This window comes from Lycium ferocissimum, chromosome 11 (assembly GCF_029784015.1).
Source record: "Lycium ferocissimum isolate CSIRO_LF1 chromosome 11, AGI_CSIRO_Lferr_CH_V1, whole genome shotgun sequence".
NCBI classification, from domain to species: domain Eukaryota; kingdom Viridiplantae; phylum Streptophyta; class Magnoliopsida; order Solanales; family Solanaceae; genus Lycium; species Lycium ferocissimum.
In genome coordinates, this window is record NC_081352.1 from 37,986,404 (window position 1) to 38,007,812 (window position 21,409).

Genomic DNA, 21,409 nt, shown 5'->3' on the forward strand with positions numbered 1-21,409 from the left:
CAAAAAATACAAACTAGTTAAGAGTATCATTGGTTCGGATATTTTGTTAACAATACTAATAAAAAAGAAGAGAATATATTAAAATGTCATGTGATCACGAGGTCACGGGTTTCGTGAAAACAACCTCTTACGAAAATACAGAGACTGCCGTTTTGCTCAAGCCAATTAGATTGACGAACAAGGCGCTCCCAAGTGGCACGTTGAAACCAAGCCCACCCAAAAAGCCCGAAAAAAGCAAATGAAAAAAGCGGGGTCGCCCATTGTCTAGCCTTGACAGTGCAAGTATTTATAAAGGGGGAGATACATTCCCATCACACCCAGAATAAAATCCCTTTTCGCGATTCTGAGTATAATATTCTCCTCTCTTATATGCGCGCGCACGTACACATTTCATTCAACCAAAAATTAAAAAGCTGCCTTTTCTTTTCATTTTTGCTTTTTGTCCCTTTTTCTTTTTATTCTCTCGACCCTTCTCTTTCTTAGCCTCAAAGCTGCCTTCTTCAGCACTGGCCACTCTACATACATATCATTAATTCTCTCTCTTTCAATTTTAGCCACATTTCAAATTTTTGAGCATCTAATCATTCATCGCTCGTCGTCGCTCTGCTTTACTTTCAGGTATGTTCTAATTTCTCTCTATTCGCTATCTCCTCGAAATCTGTGCGATTTATATATATGCATATCAGCATATGTAAAGCATGGGGAAAGAGGATATGCATCCAGTTGAATTGAATGATCTGGATTTGAATTTCGCGATATCGGAAAATCGCTGAAATCCCGGTTGGACAAACAATTTCTGTAAAGCATAGGGAAAGAGGATATGCATCCTTTGCTATTCAAATGATGCATCCGGAATTTTCTGTTTGCATGATTTACGGATAAAGTGATGATTAATTTGTTCTGATGATTTTTTTGATGTTACTATATATAGATATCCGTTCGACATGAAATAGAAAAGATTTGCTTCGTTTAATCTAGAAGTATTAGATAGATAATAATAATAATTTGAGGACACAATTTCAAGGTGACGTAAAAAGTGCACTGGTAGTCCTTGTGCTTGCCCACTCAAGTTGAACTTGCCAAATTCAAATACATGAAATTAGTACACTAAACATTTAAAAACTAATTCTTCTGTTTCACTTTACGTGGCACAGTTAGAATTTTTTTGAGTCAAATAAGTTTTTTTTTGATCGGAATTTTTTTATATGTCGTCTAAATATTTTATCAGAAACTGCCTACCTATATCAAGCAAGACGAGTAAAGGTGCGTCGGCGATCCGTGATTTGAAACTGGGGTCGAAATTTAGAATGTCCGGTGTTAAATTGAGCTCTTAGGCTTTCAAATTTCTATATATTTGAAGGGTTTCACATTATAAATACAAAGATTCGTATAAAAGTTGTGGGTTTTTAATTGTGGTTCCCGCGAACCCACACCCACCCGCGCGGATCCGCCCCGTCCGCATACACACTACCTCCCTGCACGAGCGCGGATCCAGATTTTCAAATTCAGGGTGTTCGAAAAAAAAAAAAAAGCTAAATATACATCGTAATTTTTTGCCGAGGGTGTTCAAAAGTTAATACATGCACATAAACACAGAAAATTTATCCTATATATACACTATAATTTTTTGCCGAGGGTGTTCACCCGAACACCCCTAGCCCCCAAGTAGATCCGCCCCTGCCCCAGACCATACCTTTGGGACTACACTAGGATTTAAGTTGTTAATTATTGTGATTTAGTACTTTTTACGTAGTTTTTAAATATATAAATTTTATCTCAAATTTTTTTAAAACTTCTATGTCTGAATTCTCAGTCAAATTTTAAAAGTTTTAGTCTTGAAATTCCAACTGTGCCACGTAAATTGGGACAGAGAAAATAGTATTTTCAGTCTTGTTAGCTTATGTAGATTGTAGATTCTTTCTAAACAAAATTTGAATCCATAATTTCAGGGTGTAAAAGTTTGTCCTCACAGAAAATGATAAAATAAAGTCTTGTATGACAAGGTTTCTACTTCATATAGTCCATAGATGTGGAGTCGGGATTTGAAATTATGAATTTTAAATTTTACCATCGAACTAATTATAGCTTATATTAATTGGTAATTATATATTAATGAATTTTCTAACACAAATACAAAGTCTAAGCAAAATTATTGGGTTTATTTGAACCCGTATCTAATATTCTAACTCCACCCATGATAGATCGTGAAATGTCACGTCTCTTTCTCTCGTGTTCCATTCACCCTCCACTTTATTTTCCACTAAGACTGTTGCACAGAGAGAAATCAAAAAAGCTTGTGGAACTTTTGTTTTTGCTCTCATTGTTTGCTTTGTGGAAAAGATTCGGTTAGTTAGGAAAATTGACGTGAACGCCAACCTCGTGAAGCAAAATAATGAATCCACATTGGTTCTGGTGTTATAAATACAGTACAGCATACACTCACAATATTTCCTTAGAAGGCCTAGTAGGCCTTTAAGGGTTCGTTTGGTAAGGTATATAACAATAGTACTGAATAAGGTGTATTAATAATCCTGAAATTAGTAATGGTGGGGTTGGTTATGCTGACATTATTCTTTATCGACTGTCTAGTTTGTAGTATTAAATAATATGCATTTAGAATTTCTAAATAGCACTGAATAGTATGTATTAAAATAGAAATACTACTGGTATTGTTAATGCCATGATTTACTATGTATATGAATGGCAGTGAATAGGGTGTATAAGTAATACTGATATTAGTTGTATAGACTTAAATTTACAACCAAATATTGTAGTATTAAAATTCAGTACTGACATTATTCTAATACACCCTACCAAACGATCCCTAATAATAAACTTTTCTTTGATCGACAAAGAAAATAGAAGATATTCTAAAAATATTTCATATCAAACTCATTTTGTTAAGGTTTTAACTTGTACCATTCAACTGTATAATGAATTTTTGCACTATGAATCATTTTAATTTGTTATAGCATGCTATTTGAGTTATTTCTATATTAGTCCCTACGTTCCTTTTTACCAGTTCTTTATATTAAAAACAATTTTTTTATTTTACTTAGAAAATCAAGAATTTTAATATTACTCTTATCATTAGATAATTACGAAAATCAGTCAAATATAGATTTACAAAGCATACTTAATATGAGTAATTTGATAAAACAATGCCTTAATAAGTAATATTTCAAGAGGAGTGTCAAATTAGTAAAGGACGAGTAAAAGTAACGGTGAGAGTATCGAATTAGATTATTATAGAAGTATTACTTATTGACTCTTGCCTTATTGTCATTTAAATATGATTGTGTAAAGGTCATACGATTTTCTAAGTTACACTCAATTTCGATGTTGAAAAAACTACAGCCTCAGACTTTGCTGGACCCACCTTGTATAAGTTGTGGGACAATGCTACATTAACATGGGGTCCAAAAATTCTTCTAGAAGGAAAGTATATTCTAGATTCCTTCTCAGATATTTTAAAAAAGGAATAATATAACTACAAAGTAAACCCGTCAAAGACTCAAATGGGAAATAATTGCACGGTTTGACCGTCAAATGAGCTGGTCTTTAGTTTTTGCTCTTCAAATGGTTTGGTCTTTGATTTTTATCCTTCGAAATTGATGCCTAACGGACATAAATTTTTATAAAGACGCAGGCCATAACTTGTGGATATTACAACAATAATAACAACTTATTTAGGGTGATCTCATAAGTGAAGTCTAGGAAAGATAAGATATCGCAGATCTTACCTCTATTCTTATGATGCGAACATATAAATTTATATTTGACAAAATAATTATTTGCATTGAGGGGCAAAAATTAGGGAAAAAGTGCAAATGACCCCTCCATAAAACGGGTAAACCCACAAGACCATAACCGACATTGCAAAAGAGGATTGGGAAAATTATGTGCTAGATCAATATTTAATGTTCAAATTTCCAATTTTCCTGAAGTTTTTTATCCCACTATTTTTCACAAAAATATAACACCAACTTCACACCGCTGATTATTTACTTTATGTATTAAAAATCTTACTCCAAAATAATAGTTTCTCTGTCCCAATTTATATAACGTGATTTCGAGAGTCAAATATGAAAATCTCTAACCGCATTTTATTCGTAAGCCCTTTAAATCTGTTAAATTACTAATTATTGTCTTATAATATTACTTTTTATGTAGTTTCTAAATATGTATATTTTTAAAAAAATCTTAAAAATTGTATGTCTGAATTCACAGTCAAAATAAAGAAATTTGACTCTCAAAATCTGAACCTTATCACATAAATTGAGATAGAAGTAGTATTTAGCTTTTTTCCTTCTTTTTAAATACAGTTCATGAACAAAACAGAGAAAGAAAAAAAAAAAAAAAACAAAACAAAACAATCACATGTGATATAATACTTTGACAATCACCAAGAGTTCAATCTATGATAGATTAGTTAGTACTATTTCTGTTTTGTCCTAGAGAATTTTTTTAATTAAAAGGAAGTCTGAGTAGGTGTGTCAGATTATGACTTGTTGGAAAATATATACCAAGAACACAAAAAATATATGAAGAAGAACATAAAATGAAGGCTTGACAATATGAACAACGAACACAGGATTGGAGGCTTGAAACATGTGCGAAACGCTTTCCTAAAAACGATATTTGCTCCCTCTCCTCTACGAGATTGCTATGGAATTATATGCAAATAGTTTTAATGGATATAACAAAATTATAAATTTCTGTACTAAGCAAATAGTGAAGAAATTTTGTTGGAAAGCAAGAACTTGAACTTGATCTTTTTGAAATTGGAGGAGAAAGAATATTTTGTAGAGAGAAAAAAGTACTCTTTTTAAGAAAAAAAAAAGATTACTCTTAAAGACTTTAAATAGAATAAGTCGTACCCAAATAATGAAAGGGCACCTTTTATTTAAAAGACACCTTTTCTTTTACTATTTAATTTATTTTAAACAAATTTCTAAGATGACTAATCCCATATTAGTTCCTGGTTAGTACCAGGGTTGTGCATTCTTGCGTAAGCACTACCTTTCAACTTTTATAAATAACGAATCTCAAAAAATAAAAATCTGTGTGTCAGCTGCATGGCTGTAAGGCTTTATGTACCTTTTAAAGCTTACACGAGGATTCTTTTGTTCTCTCTCTCTCTCTCTCGCTATGATAATAATTCTTGCCACCCCGAATCTTTATATAGATTCCCTCTTTCACCTCAAAGGTTACCAAATTTGCTCTAAAAAATCCATCCATCAAATGTTAATTCTTGGGTCTGATCAGTCATTATTTTGATCAAGCTTTTCTGGGTTTTGAAGTTTGGATCAAATTAGGCCAGTTTTGATTTAATTTTCACGGTTTCTTGAAGTGGGTTAGTTAGGACTGGTTACCTGTCAGAGAAATATTTGTGTGTTGTGGCTTTATAGCTTGACCAAAAAGGTTAGAACTCTCAATTTAGTGTAGGTGTTTCTTGTTTATTGGAACGGATTCGGGCTTTGATTTTCTGCATGCAATGTGTTTGTTAATTTGTCTCTTGTTCTTCGCTTAGCGTACTGTTTTGGTGTAGTTACGGTTCCTTTTTCTTATTTGACCTGTTTTGTTATTGCTTTATTGTGAGCTGAGGGTCTATTGGAAACAGCCTCTCTACCTAACAAGGTAGGGGTAAGGTTTGCGTACGTTCTACCCTCCCAGACCCGCTTTGCAGGATTTCACTGGGTATGTTGTTGTTGTAGTAATGCGTTTGTTAATTGTTCTGAAGCATTGGACTTGTTCTTTCTCTTATTCTGGTTTGTCTTTATATATTTACACTTGCTGTTGGTCACTTTGTTGGATTTTTCTTGTTTCCTTGAACTGAACTTGGGATACCAAATGAATTTGTACAACGTGGTTAAGTAAAAATCTTGGAAGCAAAAATCCAAGACTCTTAGTGGTAGACCCCATGTCCATTGAGAATTAATTCTGTGGATCCCATTCTCCACATTATCTCTTTCTTAGTATAAATCCCTTTTTCTCTAGTATTGGTTATTCAACATTTTTGAATTTTGGATTTATACGGGTCTAAATGGAGCAACATGGTTAGTGAAGTTTCATATAGCCGACCCAAAGTAGCTTGGGATTGAGGCGTAGTTGTTGTATTAGATTATTCAATAAGGATGCTGATGTCCTGTTCATATATGTTAGCCTTGGCTGTGCAATTGCATTTTCACTGTTTGTACTTGAGGCTGTTGTCGAATTGTATAAATTCTTTTATTATTCACGCGGGAGTTTCATCTTTTATTACCTCTTAATTTGCTTAATCAAGATGAAAGACGGTTGTTTCCAGGGACAGCAGAACTCTATTAAATTCATCCTAGGAGGTCTTGTTCTAGACAGATGCCAGGGAACAAGTATAACGGAAACCAAACGGTGACCAGCACTCGAGTGGAGAGGCTATTGAGAGAAAGAGAGCTAAGGAGAAATAGCAGAGCTTCTCATTATTCAAGCGATTCTACTGATAACAACAGGGGCAATGAGCTCTCTGACCATGATTTTCGCCAAGGAGAAGCTGATAATGCAGGAGTTTCATATGTTGAACAGTACCTAGAAGGAGCTGCACGAGCATATAATGAGGGATGGGAGCGACCTGATGGAAAGCCCATCAGACAACGACTCTTGGTTGTGGCAAATAGGTTACCTGTCTCTGCAGTAAGGAGAGGCGAGGAATCCTGGTCTCTGGAGATAAGTGGTGGAGGTCTCGTTAGTGCTCTTCTTGGTAAGCTAGCTTCCTTTCAGTCATTTCTGTTTTTACATTTTGACTTTTATTTATTTACCTGGACACTAAATTTTGGGAGTTTCATATTCATATTGTCGAAAAGAAGGTCTAATAGTACTGGAAATGATTTATTGAAGGTGTGAAGGAGTTTGAGGCTAGATGGATTGGTTGGGCAGGTGTGAATGTGCCAGATGAGGCTGGACAGAGGGCACTTACTAAAGCACTGGCAGAAAAGGTCTAATACATCGCCTCTTCATGTTTTTGCCACCATATTGCAGTTTACCACACTTCTATTGCCTTTTGGAATTTAGCAATTTGGAGATTGTTTTACGTTTTTTTCCTCCAAGAAGATTGCTTTACCTATATTTTGCATTTATTTACCAATTTGATACTGTTCTCCGTAGAGGTGTATCCCTGTGTTCCTGGATGAAGAAATTGTACATCAGTATTACAACGGTTATTGCAACAACATATTGTGGCCTCTTTTCCATTATCTTGGACTTCCGCAAGAAGACCGCCTTGCGACTACCAGAAGTTTCCAGTCTCAGTTTGCTGCTTATAAGCAGGCGAATCAAATGTTTGCAGATGTTGTGAATGAACATTATGAAGATGGCGATGTAGTATGGTGTCATGACTACCATCTCATGTTCCTGCCAAAATGTCTCAAGGACTACAACAGCCAAATGAAAGTCGGTTGGTTTCTCCACACACCCTTTCCATCCTCAGAAATCCACAGGACATTGCCGTCTAGATCAGAGCTGCTCCGAGCAGTTCTTGCAGCTGATTTGGTTGGGTAAACCCCTCTGAACAACTTATTCTCCTGCATTCATCTAACAGCTAAATTGTCATATTAGTTTAAACCTTCATAATTTTGGAGCTACTGCCTGGAAATCGTTGGTGGGACCCTAGAGTATGAGATCCCTGTCTGTCTGTGCTGAGAGTGAAAGTTGAAGTACTGAAATGCGAGGACCTTGAATTCTAAGGTTGTGGGTTCTAATCTGCAGGTTTTCTTCACTAGAAATAGCATGGTAGCAGTTAAAAAAGAAATACTTAATATACTACTCCCTCCAGATAAAAAAAAGAGTCCACTTAGCTATTTGCCCACCCCTTAAGAAAATGCTAACTCCTAGACAAAAATAGGTAATTTGAATAAACTACCCCTAATTAAATAGGCATTGGGATTTGATCATATAACACTTAATAGGGGCAAATCTGGAAAATCAAGGTTAATTCTTTCTTGATTTGATAAGTGGACACTTTTTTTGACCCAAGAAAAAAAGGCTAAATGGACACTTTTTTTGATCCGGAGGGAGTACTGATTAGATCTCTGTGAAGTCTTGAAAGATATTCTTTGGCAACCCCTAGTGTGATTGTGCAAGATACTCCGTCAATAAAGTATAATTAAAGAGAGCTGCATATTAAAGAGATTTACATCAAACCTAAATAGCAAAGAGAGCTGATTCTACTATTTTAAATGTCCATCAGTTTACCAATCATTATTGTTGAGGACAATGGGTGTCCCTTGAATATCTGCTATATGTTACATGCAGATGTTGATGATCCTTTAGTTGAATTATAATTTGCTAGGATATTTAGATTTAGTTATATCGAAATTGAGTAGCTTTCAACTTCCAGTAACTTCTCTATCTACGTGTAAAACTTGTATCTTTATGTATTCGAATACGAGCTGCCACTTTTGGTTTAGAGTGCAGTTCCAAGAACTTTCATGCATCCAATGTCTCCTATCAGAGCCTTTTTCATTTTTGGTGAGAGGTTTTCCATGTCATTCTTTCAGTTCGTTGGATTGTAAAGTTCTAGATAAAAGTTTAAGTTGATGTGCCTCTTTCCTTTTTCTAAAATATTCCCATTACTTAATACTGAGAACTTGATAGTGTTTGGGCCATATCGGTTTATTTGAAGCACATCTTGTTAATTTAGAAGTAAACGAATATGCTAGTCTCTCAGGTAAACGTTTTTGAGAAGCTGTCTGTCTGATGATCATCTGCTAAATGTAGAATGATAATCCAATTGGCTTCTTATTTTGTTATGTTGATTGAATGCTAATCATAACACAAAGTGCTCATTCATGGGGTTGCCTCTGAGAATCACACATGTAGTAATATTTTCAAAACAAACTGTTAGCCACTAACCATAGCCACTAACCATAATTCCATGTATAATATGGTAGGTTCTTTCAGTTCAAATTAGGCTTTAAAGTTTCATTTGAAAGTTTAAGCTGATATGCTGATGATTCTTTTGTGGATAAATACTTAGATTCCTCTAAATGAATAATGGCAAAACTGGCTAGATTTCCTTGGTACTGTGTTTTGGTTGTATCATGCAGAATAACTGACATTCACTTCATTGTACATCTTTAAAGTTTTGGTCGGTTAAGGAAATGTTGTCCACTTTTGCTGCTGTGTGATTTTTCTCTGTTTACCTGTATGTAATGAAGTTCCTTGGGCTTTGACCTATATTTGCATAGTTTGATGGTCTAAAACCATTTAGTTGTTACTCAAACTAGGGATGTTCTGAATGCTTCCCTTTTTTTAAAAAAAAAAAAAAAAAAAAAAAAAAAAAAACTAGGGATGTTAAATATTTTTAAGGATTTTTATTTGATCTAATGGATCTATATGCAAAATTTACTCTGCAGTTTTCATACCTATGACTATGCTAGGCATTTTGTTAGTGCCTGTACTCGTATCCTGGGACTTGAAGGAACTCCTGAAGGAGTAGAAGATCAAGGTAGACTCACCCGCGTTGCTGCGGTATGTTAAAGTTAACTTTCGGCACTTACACACCACATTTCTTCCTTAAGAACTTCCTTAATCCTCATCTAGGTGTTTCGTGTACTAGCCTTCCGAAATATCTACTTGATTTCTTTCTGAACATTTTGCATTGTTCCTGTACATACAGTTCCCCATTGGTATAGATTCAGAACGATTCATTCGAGCACTTGAAGTTCCTAAAGTTCAGGGACACATTAAAGAACTAAAAGAGAGATTTGCTGGGAGAAAGGTATTTCTCTCCTGGATCCTCTCTCCATCTGACCTAGTTTTTCTTTTCGCATGATATCATTTTCATGAAGTAAGAAATATCTTGCTCCTTTGGCCAGACTTGGTCATGACCTGGATCCATCTTGGGTAATTTTACCAACATCTTCTGAAAATTATACCTCTCCAAACTGTTGTTCAACCAAAGAATGATAAAAATAATGACTCCCTTTTGTAACAGTGTAGCTTTTATAAAATGTGGACTACATAAAATAGTATGATATAGGTGAAGGCATGCACCATTGATTCAAATCCTACAGCGACCTGTCATTGCTATATTTTCATGTTTAAATCAAACGAAAAAGTTGCCAGTTCACTACGCACCAGAAGGGGTTTCTTAAAGGCGTAATAGTAATTACTTGTTTGTGTTACTTTCGTTTATATAGTTACCATCTAGAGAGTCAGATGTTTCTTACTAAAACTTCTTCTAGTATCTAACAGTAGACATTTAAATGTTGAAATTGGACAGAAATAAAATAAAAAGAAAGAAAGAAGAAGGAGAGAAAGATTTGTTTGCATTTGCCAGGAGTAATTCTGTTCCCTTGTTTTGGTCTTCAAGCAGATGTGGCCTCTTAGAATTTCCATGCGGCTTTACTAGGATTGGAGATCTTTCCCCACTTTTCTATTTATACGAAATCCATATCCCTCTTTCATTAAAAGGCGGAAGTTTATTTGCTTCTAATTCATGAATGTTTCAATTTTCTGAAGGTTAACTGGAATTTCCTCACCCTTAGTTGCAAAATTATCAGTCTAGTGTTCTCTCTAACCATTTATTATGTTGTTTTATGTGTACCAAACTCATATCACTTTCTTCTATTTGCCTATAGTAAGGTCGGAGGATGACACTTATATCTGCTGCACATTTTTATGCATTGGCCATGCATTAGAGATATTTACTTGCATTGGTCCTAGAAACTTTTATATTTGCTTAGTTTTGCTAAAAGAAATTTGATTACAGGTGATGTTAGGAGTTGATCGCCTTGATATGATTAAAGGAATTCCCCAAAAGATCCTAGCATTTGAGAAGTTCCTTGAAGAAAACCCGTACTGGTGTGATAAAGTGGTTTTGCTACAAATTGCTGTGCCAACAAGAACAGATGTTCCTGAATGTATAATCTTTATCAGATTCATTTGAGTTCTTCTTTATGCCTTTAAATTTATTTATTTTTTACTTTTCTCCTATTATCATTACTGCCTTTAGCTAACATTCCACTATACTGGTTCAGTACGGTCATCAGTTATTTTGATGGCTGAATGGAGAGGTTCCTAGGGGGAGAGGTTTCTGATTCATAAGTCTATTGGTCTAAGCCTAAAAAACTTCTTTTCCTAGGGGAAGTTACCAAATATAAATGCTCTAAAAATTTGACAATCCTGTTTAATGATCTTAATGATCCCGGACTTGAGGGCCCAGTAAAAGGATTTATGCCACCTGCAACCCGTCATGAATTTATTTAGTGCAAAATATGATGTCCCCTTCCTGTTGGCTATCTATGCTTAGGAACCATGTGCTCGTCCTTGATTACTCCTAACTTGTTATAAAATACGCAGATAGATGCACTGTTGATATAAGCGATCGTATTAGATAAATCTCTCTCCTCCTCCAACTCTTTGTTCTTCACTTTCCATCACTTTGTCTTAAACCTAATGCATACTTGCCGTATTGGTTAAGGTATGCAGAGGCATTCATTGCTGTTAAACTGTATGTTGAGCGAATCATGCCTCATTTTACCATCCATGCTATAGCCTTTAAGAGTTTCGTGCTGCAACAGAAACATCAAATATCAAATTTAAATTAGAAAGTTGTACAATGGTACGCTTTGCACTAAATGATGATCTGTAGTTACATTAAAGAACTTGGCAAGAAAACTAGTTGAGTTGGTTATCTGCTTTTTTCTTTGGTTCACTTTAGAGTAAGATCAAAGTGTGTAATGCTAGGACATTGACAAAACTTAAGACATGTACTTCTCTCAACAAAGTTGAAGCAGTTCAGTACAAATTTAGAATGCTGGATGGCTAGCACTGCGTATTTATCATCCCGCCCACTCTACTTGACAGCAATATTCATGAGAGGAACAAAGATGGTATTCAAACTAAAGCTTTCTGCATTTTGATACACCTAATATCCAGTGAATTCCAACTTGAAAGCTTTCTGCATTTGCTTCCACAAATGCTTCCGTGAAAAAGACATTTTTTATCTGATGATTTGCGTTGAATTAGCTCGATTACCATTCAAAAGGGAAATTTTCTTGTGAGCTTTCAACTAGGACAATGCTTCCCTTTCTAAATCTTAAAAAAACTTAAATATCTTGGAACTCATGAACCAGGTTGGACCTTAAAGACTGTCAAGTTTCAGTGAGATTTACTTGGTCACGCAGATGTTTGTCATACTATACGTTCATGCTTAAGAATGATATTTTACATGGTTTCACCTTATATAATATTTGCAGATCAAAAACTTACCAGTCAAGTTCATGAGATTGTTGGACGCATCAATGGACGGTTTGGATCTTTGACTGCAGTGCCTATTCATCATCTGGTTAGTTTTTTTTTGTCATATTCATTGTGCCTGAATTATACCAAGGCTGAAATATTAATAATACTGGTTTTTAAATGCAGGATCGTTCTCTTGACTTTCATGCCTTATGTGCACTATATGCTGTAACTGGTAATTCCTTTCATCTTGCATTTAGTTCTGCACCCTCTAGTTGCAGTACTCTATATTATTTTGATATATACTCGTGCATAATAGTAGCGTTGTTTCTGCTCATCTATGTTTAGTCTTGCTATTTTCTTCTGGAATTCATTTGAAGGCACTAGTACGTGTTTGTGCTCACACCTCGAATGAAGTCATTTAGATTGTCACTGGAAATTGGCATAAACTATGAGAAGAGGGTGGCAGTTGATATTTGTCATTGGATGTCCTCCTAGTTAGCATAGCTCTCTGTTAATACATATTAGAGGAAGGGTTTTACTCCCAAAACCAAGAAAACAGAAGAATAAAGATTCTTGGACTTCTAGCTGCTGGAATACTCTTGGGTGAAAGCAAGAAGTAGATGTTCTGATTTGTATATGTGCAGAATTAAATTCTGATTACTAATAAAACTTTCTCTATCCTACTTGTTTTATTCCTGCTGGTTCAAGATTCTAAAATGGTGAAATGATATAATACTGACATGCAACAACAACAACAATATAATAATGGTAAAAATATTCCAAATATATAATGATATATTATATTATGATTATTGCAACATTTATCATTGTCATCTTCCCAAAATACCATTCTTGTTGTTGTTGATAAGGATTGTAGTTCATGTACAATTAATTGATATTTATTGGTACCTGCAGTTGCGTCTCATCATTAGCTAGATCAATGTGGTAGCTGCATGCCAGTTCCTTCTGTATTGACATGTTGCCAATGTCTTGTTCATCAGATGTAGCGCTGGTTACCTCCTTAAGGGATGGCATGAACCTCGTCAGCTATGAATTTGTGGCCTGCCAAGAGTTGAAAAAAGGGGTCCTTATTCTCAGCGAAGTAATAATCATATATCTCCTTGCAATTCTATTTCCTCTGATGCTATAATTACTAGTTTTTCATTTCAAAAGTTGTTCTATGCTTTGTTAAGATTTTTTTGGCATAAGCCACATAGCCGGACATTTTTCGTGTTTCTTTGCTAATTGATTTTGACAAGGCTAACAGTTTACAGAAAACAAAAGCAAGATTACAGTTTCCTTAGCTCCCTCTTAAAATTTTGGTTTCCTCTTTTGCAGATAGAAATCTGTAACACAGGCAATTTTTTTTTTTTCCTTACTGACCAGCTGATCTCCAGCTTCTTCTAGCAACTTTGCTTTTGGTAGATTTCTTTTAGTTGACAACACAGTATGTCAACCAAATGAAAAAATAAGTCCTTTTCAATCAGTTAGGTATCTTAATAATCCATTACTGACATGTTGCTTTTTCTCTTCCTAATTGTGTAACTATTTGTATCTTATATCATACATTGTCATGGAGTAAGAAAATTTGTGAAATTAAAAAAAAAATGAAGCTATTCATATCAGTCCTGTAGTTACTTTTAAGGAAATTTTACTGCTGTGATGTCCAAAACCTTGAAATTGTCTCAGGGTTCATAATTCTAAAAAGTAAATTTTCTAATCTCTGATCTCGTGCATTTGTAGTTTGCAGGTGCTGCACAGTCCTTAGGTGCTGGAGCAATTCTGGTGAATCCATGGAATATAACAGAGGTTGCTGCGTCGATTGGGCAAGCTTTAAATATGGCACCCGAAGACAGAGAAAAACGCCACAAGCATAACTTTCTGCATGTGACTACCCATACTGCTCAAGAATGGGCTGAAACTTTTGTGAGGTAAGAGACATAAACAAAGTAAAGTAACACGGAATTTCGCTTAATCACTGCCACCTATGAGCGAACCTCTTGAATTATTCTGTTCAGACTCCTGTTAAAAAACTTTGTGGCGGCAAAAGAGTAATAATAGTACAATACCATACAAATTATTACAATACCATACAACTTACAATACAACCGAAACTGTTTTACTTTGGACATAAACACAAGGACATGCAACAAGATTTCTTGAAGAAGGAAGGTAGAAGAGAAGTCACTTCTTGCTTGAGCATAAGTTCATGGCCGAAGCTCTGATGCTTCAGTGCTCATTTGCACTTTCTTTACTCAAGTTGACCGTTTTCTATCTGTATTTACTTTGGAGTTATTGATCCATGGATTGGAGCAGGTCAGATTATATCTCACGATTTATGTATTTGTATTCTTAGGGTCATTAATTATTAAACCACGTCTACAGACTGTTTACTGCTAGGGATCTTACATCAGAATATGCTAACTCTCATTTAGGGTATCCCTACCTTGCAAATGGTTAAAGGCACCATCTTATGTAGTTTGCATATCTGCCTTGTCGTTTCTGTGTTTAGTTGCATGGCTTCTCTTGGTATTAAACAACACTCTTTTATCAGCTGTGTTAATCTTTCATCAGCACGAATACTGTAGGCACAATTTAAGAATTGTCATGTTTGTTAACTGAGATTATATTTGAAGCTTTTAATGGGGCTTCTTTTTGATAAACTTTATATCTTGATTAGCCACTTTCCTCTTCTTCGCAGTGAACTAAATGATACTGTTATTGAAGCTCAAATGAGGATAAGAAAAGTTCCGCCCCGGCTTAACATCAGTGATGCAATTGAGCGCTATATGTTTTCCAATAATCGTCTACTAATACTGGTATAACTCTCTCCTCTTTCAAAACAAATAAGCCTGAAATTCTTGCTTATCCAGAAGCTAAAGTTGACTACTTTCCTTAATGACTCTGAGATTTATAATAATTTTTTGAGCGTTGAAAAGTTGATATATAGCAGCAAGGCTCTTTAGATGATGAATCACGTTAGTGGCAAAACTCTATGCAAATTTGAATAGCGTTCCAACTTTGTGTTTGAATTTGACATGTGCACTCGAGTCCAAGTGATCTTGGTGCTGCTTTGGTTTGCATATTTGGGTGAAGGGATCTAGGACACTACCATGATATAGTAGGGGCCTTGATGATTCCGGGAAGGTGTTTTGGAGGAAACATCTCCAGTTAGTGCTAGACTTTTGTGTGAAGGGGTTATACATGTGGCGAAGAATAGAACCAGCCTCCCCCTTCCCACTGCCTTTCTGAGGGAACTTAAGCTGTCTCAACGAAAGCCTAATTTTGTGGGATAATATACTTTTTTCGAATTCAATTTTCTGTTCTTTGATCAGTATATGCAGCAACTAGCTAAGTTAATGACAATTTCTTGACTTCATTACGGTGTTCCTCAAAAACAGGGTTTTAATTCTACACTGACGGAATCTGTGGATACCCCTGGAAGAAGAGGTGGAGATCAAATCAAAGAAATGGAACTGAAATTGCATCCCGAGTTGAAAGAATCATTGATCTCGATTTGTAACGACCCAAAGACAACAGTTGTCATCCTCAGTGGAAGTGATAGAAACGTCTTAGATGATGTATTGCATTACAGCTATTAGTATTTCAATTCCTTCAACTGTAGCGACGTTTCCCCGTGTGAAATTTTTACTTTTGCAGAACTTCAGTGAGTACAACATGTGGTTAGCAGCAGAAAATGGAATGTTTTTGCGATCTACAAACGGTGCATGGATGACGACAATGCCAGAGCATCTAAGCATGGACTGGGTTGATAGTGTAAAGGTATGAGCATGTGTGGCTAGGTTCTGTTAGTGCATCTTTCAGCTCTAACTTCTCGGGTTCTCTTGGCAATATTCAGCACGTCTTCGAGTACTTCACTGAAAGGACACCTAGATCTCACTTTGAACAACGTGAAACTTCACTTGTTTGGAATTACAAGTATGCAGGTGATCTTAGTTTCATCATCCATTTTCCTTTCAAGAATACTCAGTCATGCATTTCTTGGTTTTAGCTATTCAGAGTTTAGTGCCTTGGGTGTGTCAATTATCTTCTCCTTTTTCCTGTTTTTGTCTTTTTGATTTCTTATCTTTATTGGAGGGTTCTTCCATGTCCTTTTAGATGTTGAATTTGGAAGATTGCAAGCTAGAGACATGCTTCAGCATCTCTGGACGGGTCCAATATCAAATGCATCTGTTGATGTTGTTCAAGGACTTCGCTCCGTTGAGGTTCGAGCAGTTGGTGTTACAAAGGTGACAACATTGTTTCTTATGATAAAGTTGCTCCAAGAATTCTATTTCAAGCATTTGATTAGTTTATGTGACAAATCTTTTTCCCAATCCTCATACACTCATATATATACACATGCAGGGAGCAGCAATTGACCGTATACTGGGGGAGATTGTACACAGTAAAGCCATTGCAACACCAATTGATTACGTTTTATGCATAGGGCATTTTTTAGGGAAGGTAAACTCCTTGAAGCTTTCAAATGTCCTCACTTCAAGTTAATATTGCTATTGCTGTGAGATTTAAACTTTATAATCCAAAGTTCCCCCTGTCTGCTTAACTAGTTCCAGATTTGATGAAGTAGTCCAGCTAATCTTTCAAAAAATATGAAATAATTGCTCCCAACAGAAAAAGAAAAAAAAAATTGAGAAATCAAAGCGCGATAGGTTATTCATTTGCAACTGTATTCTTGTTTTCATCTGTGCATCTTGAATTCCGATGCTGTTGTTGGAAAGATCATAATGCACATTATAATTCTTCAAACTTTGTGCATTTTATAGGTCAAACTTTAAACTGTGCCAGAGGTTTTTATGAAATACAGATGCCTCTATTCTTCTGATTTCTGTCTGCTGCCTTTGTAATATAGGATGAGGATGTATATACATTTTTTGAGCCAGAGCTTCCCTCTGACTGCATTGGTATGCCAAGAAGTAAGGTCAGTGATGCACCAAAAGTGCCCGGGGAAAGGCGATCGGTTCCAAAACTCCCTTCTAGCCGAACTAGCTCAAAGTCATCTCAGAGCAGGAACAGGCCGGTTTCAAACTCAGAGAAGAAAACTTCCAACCATAATGGTGGACGACGGCCCTCACCTGAAAATGTGTCCTGGAATGTGCTGGATCTGAAGAAGGAGAATTACTTCTCTTGTGCAGTTGGCAGGACTCGTACAAATGCTCGGTATCTGCTCAGTACACCTGACGATGTCGTTGCTTTTCTAAGGGAACTAGCTGAAGCATCTATTACAAATGGGTCATCATGAAAAAAAGGATAGATATTGCTGGTTGCGTCAAGCGATGGAGGATCAGTACTAAGTTTTTGATTGAGGGAGTTTTTTTATGGATGATATTGAGCAAACGCCTATACCTTGTTTGCGTTGGATATATAGATGTTTGAATTCAAAAGTCTAAGAAGTAAAGAAAATAGCCATTCTGCTAGATTATTATAAGACTTTAGAAACATACCTACTGAGCTATTCAAATCACAAGCACTTTGGTTTGGAGTCGCTCATTAAAATGAACTTCAAAAGGAGAGTTCTTTTTATTGATTAATGGTGAGAAATAATGATACAAACAGTTCGAGGTAAATCTTATCCCTCGCTTGTATCTACTGGACTAGGAATATTCTTTTGTGGGCAACTCAAGTTTCTCCTTAGTGAAGCTCTGGCAAAGGCATATATTCAAAAATAGAGTAAACTTTCCATTTTATCTTAACGGTGTGCTTTTATAGCCACATAAAGCTCATGACGTCTTTACAATCACAAGTTTTTTTTTTTTTTTTTTTTGAAACTGGTAACTATGCAATCACAAGTTTTGAAAGTATTTCCTTCATATAACTTCGGAGTGGAGAGCGTAACGACAAAGATTGTGATCTGTATTTTAACTTTTTTGTAGACTCGAAATAAACAAAGTCATTATTAAATTTTTTAAAATCGAGATCTGATTCACTCTAAATGTGTTGACGTATTAGCAAATGTATCTCAGCTTCATGATTCTTTCCAGTACGAAGGCTGTATTTAACAAGTGATTAAGATAATAAAGTTGAGATATATAGTTTGTGATTAGATGTAAACGTTGATTTTCGTGTATACTTAAATTAACAAAACTAAATCGACTAATGCAAACTAAACGTGCCCTTGCATTGTTTCTCCTTAGTGAAGTTCTGGCAAAATGCAAAGCTACTTCCCCATCTATATGTGAAAGAAAAACAAAACACATAAATGGAGCAAGAAACAATTCATAATTCCATTTATATTAGATCCAACAAATAAACCCTTAGCATAAAGGGTTGACAACAGATACATGGGGAACTCCTACACAAACCTTCCTCATGGCACATTAAATATTATAAACTCATAGATAGTAACTGACAAGAACAACCAAGTGTAGGAATTCTAAACACTGGTAAGAATCTAAATATTAGTAAATTCTGGCTACTAATGATGAATAATGACTAAACTAGAATACAAAGTCAAGTAGCATATTGATCCAAACCACAAGTCTGCTCTCCACATCCTAAGGCTTATTATGCAGCAGTTTTTCTATTTGGTTCAAATACATTCTTGATCAATGATTCTTTAATAGACAGCAACTCAGGGAACTCTTTTTTCAACTTCGACGCATCCATTTCATTGTTACTGCGAGGTGCAATAATTACCTTAGCCTGCTCTTCCAATGTGAAGTTGGACCATTTAAATTCTGGATTTATATATTTCTTGTACATCTCCAAAATCTCGTTATGGCTCACAACACCAGGGTTTGTGAAATTCCATATGCCCTTGAGATTACGCTTTGCCATCTCGATTGAAATTGGAAGAAGCTCATCCAAAATCGTCATGCTGTTGGGAATGTTGACCACCTTATTGTAGCGACTGATCTTGGTAATGAAATTACGGGGGTTGTTGAGGTCTGAAGATATTGGCATCCGGACTCTGAGGGTGCAAACATTTGGGTACTCTTTCAACAACTCTTCAACCTGGTGGAAGAAACGAACAAAAAATATCAATATTTGTAAAAGAATACTCAAATGCAACACAGAATCTTAAGGAGTACCTACCATGGCCTTGGTCTTTGAATAGAAAGAACCAGTGAAATTGGGCGTGTCTTCCTCTTTGAATCCAATGCCAGAACCTTCTGGATGTGCAGCATCATATTCAAATATGCAACCAGTTGCAAAATTCATCATCAGTAAACCATGCTCTTTACAAACATCTGCCAAGTTTAGAGTTCCAGCAACATTTGTACGAATTGTTTCAGTTTTATGACTCTCGCACCAATCAACGTTGGGTCTACCAGTGACACCAGCAGCGTTAAATACATGTGTGGGCTTGAAAGCGTGAATGTCTGCCAAAAGTTGTGAGCGATCCTGCAGACGTCCCTTTCCATACTCATAAGGAATTCCCTGTTTCTCACAGATTTTGCCTAGCAGACCACCGATCCACCCGGTCCTACCATAAATCAAAAACTTATAAGGTGATTTACTTGGGGCGTCGCTGATCTTGGAAGCTGGAACTACCATTCCAGTCTGCTTGGAGTTTACTGAACTCTCATTTTCAGCTCCATCTGAATTTCTCTCGACCCCACCAGGCATCATCAGCATTCTAGGATGGGGAAGCAATGCTCCAGAGACATCTCCCCACCAATCAGGATTATTGATATACCATTCCATGGTTTTTTTCAGACCTTCTTCCCACGTGGTCCTCTCTGACCAACCCAAGATCTTCAACTTCTGATCATCTAGAAAATACCTCTGGTCATTAAAGGGCCTGTTCTCCACATACTGAATGCTACTGTCTGGATCCTTGTTAAAAAGCTTGGATATATCTTTAGCAACATCAATCACACGCCTCTCTTTCTTAGTCCCGATGTTGTAAACATGACCAACATCTCCTTTGTGAAGAATGACTTCGAAAGCCTCAGCAACATCCTCACAATAGAGATAACTTCTAACATTTGAACCATCTCCATGAATAGGAAGAGGCTTCCCATTCATGGCTAAAAGTATAAACTTTGGAATTAGCTTCTCAGGAAATTGATTGGGACCATACACATTGTTCCCTCTAGTGGTTATAACAGGCAATCCATATGATCTTCCATATGCCATAACAAGCATCTCAGCCCCAGCTTTCGTGGCTGAATATGGGTTTGTGGGAAGGAGTTGCGAGGCTTCATGGTTTCCTACAACAGCATCCTCATCAGTCTCTCCGTATACCTCATCAGTGCTGACATGGATAAACCTTCTGATCTGACCAGTAACTTTGCATGCCTCTAATAGCACATGCGTGCCATAAATGTTGTTCTTGGTGAACTCAAAGCTATTACCAAAGGAGTTGTCAACATGGGTCTGAGCAGCAAAGTGCATTATAGTGTCAATGTTCTCAGTGATGAGAAGGTAGTTAACAAGATCAGCACTACCAATGTCTCCCTTAACAAACTTGAAATTAGGGGAGGATCGAGAGGGGGAAAGGTTTTTCAGGTTTGAGCAATAATCAAGCTTGTCAAGAACAACAATCTTGTAGTCAGGGTAACTCCGAACAAGGCGGTTGGCTACATGAGATGCAATAAAACCCGCCGCCCCAGTAATGAGTATATTCTTAGGGGTATACGTAGACATCTTGACGCACTGTCTTCAGCTAACTAATTTCAAACAGAGTTTAACAGCAACTCAAACCCTGCCCAAAAAAAACAAAAAAATAAAATAAAATTTACTCCATCTAATCAATAACTGTCAAACCTAAAACTTAAAAAAAAGGATAAAAGCAAAAAAAAAAAACATAAAAATGTATTCTTTATCTAGATTAATAATAAGCAGGTAACATCTGAGCACTAAAGAACAATTAAACCACTTTTAAAATGTTGAAAAAAGCAACTATAACCCGACAAAAACCTTAACCAAGCAAAAAACAAACTCCAGGAACATCAAACAATTGACAACCCTTATTCTGAGAAACCTAATGCCATAAATCTGACTATACGAGTTGATTTTTTTTTTTTTTTTTGTGTGTGTGTGTGTGTGTTGGGGGAGGGGGGATGTTAAAGCAGGAAAAAAAATGAGAGTGATTATAAATGAATTAATAAATAATTTCCCTGGATCAGGGATGAAATAAACTATAATAATATTATAAAAACAAGCAAAACATATGAATCAAACCAAGTATGTCACAAATGACAAACTAATCAAAAATTCA

The 21,409-nt window shown here is 35.9% G+C and overlaps 2 protein-coding genes across 2 annotated transcripts; one reads left to right on the plus strand and one right to left on the minus strand.

Annotated features, from left to right (window-relative positions):
• The first annotated feature begins 349 nt into the window (after window positions 1-349).
• LOC132036513 (alpha,alpha-trehalose-phosphate synthase [UDP-forming] 1) lies at window positions 350-17,656 on the plus strand. The gene is made up of 18 exons (XM_059426869.1): window positions 350-618; window positions 6,308-6,736; window positions 6,874-6,971; window positions 7,141-7,529; window positions 9,390-9,504; window positions 9,653-9,754; window positions 10,748-10,898; window positions 12,237-12,325; window positions 12,406-12,454; window positions 13,224-13,324; window positions 13,966-14,153; window positions 14,924-15,041; window positions 15,624-15,803; window positions 15,883-16,005; window positions 16,082-16,169; window positions 16,342-16,472; window positions 16,591-16,689; window positions 17,096-17,656. Exons 2-18 carry the CDS (start codon window positions 6,358-6,360, stop codon window positions 17,483-17,485), a joined length of 2,790 nt encoding a protein of 929 aa, XP_059282852.1. The 5' UTR covers window positions 350-618; window positions 6,308-6,357; the 3' UTR covers window positions 17,486-17,656.
• Window positions 17,657-18,443: 787 nt separating this feature from the next.
• Window positions 18,444-20,929, minus strand: LOC132036514 (trifunctional UDP-glucose 4,6-dehydratase/UDP-4-keto-6-deoxy-D-glucose 3,5-epimerase/UDP-4-keto-L-rhamnose-reductase RHM1). Its single transcript, XM_059426870.1, has 2 exons — window positions 19,279-20,929; window positions 18,444-19,197 (listed from the first exon to the last, which is right to left on the minus strand). Exons 1-2 carry the CDS (start codon window positions 20,833-20,835, stop codon window positions 18,748-18,750), a joined length of 2,007 nt encoding a protein of 668 aa, XP_059282853.1. The 5' UTR covers window positions 20,836-20,929; the 3' UTR covers window positions 18,444-18,747.
• Window positions 20,930-21,409: the final 480 nt, after the last annotated feature.

Bases quoted from the DNA above. Each gene is read 5' to 3' on its own strand.
- LOC132036513 (XM_059426869.1), top strand. From the start codon at position 6,358: ATGCCAGGGAACAAGTATAACGGAAACCAAACGGTGACCAGCACTCGA. The intron at 9,505-9,652 runs GTATGTTAAAGT...CTGTACATACAG, and splicing joins GACTCACCCGCGTTGCTGCG to TTCCCCATTGGTATAGATTC. The intron at 12,455-13,223 runs GTAATTCCTTTC...CTTGTTCATCAG, and splicing joins TGCACTATATGCTGTAACTG to ATGTAGCGCTGGTTACCTCC.
- LOC132036514 (XM_059426870.1), bottom strand. From the start codon at position 20,835: ATGTCTACGTATACCCCTAAGAATATACTCATTACTGGGGCGGCGGGT. The intron at 19,198-19,278 runs GTAGGTACTCCT...TTCTTCCACCAG, and splicing joins ATTCAAAGACCAAGGCCATG to GTTGAAGAGTTGTTGAAAGA.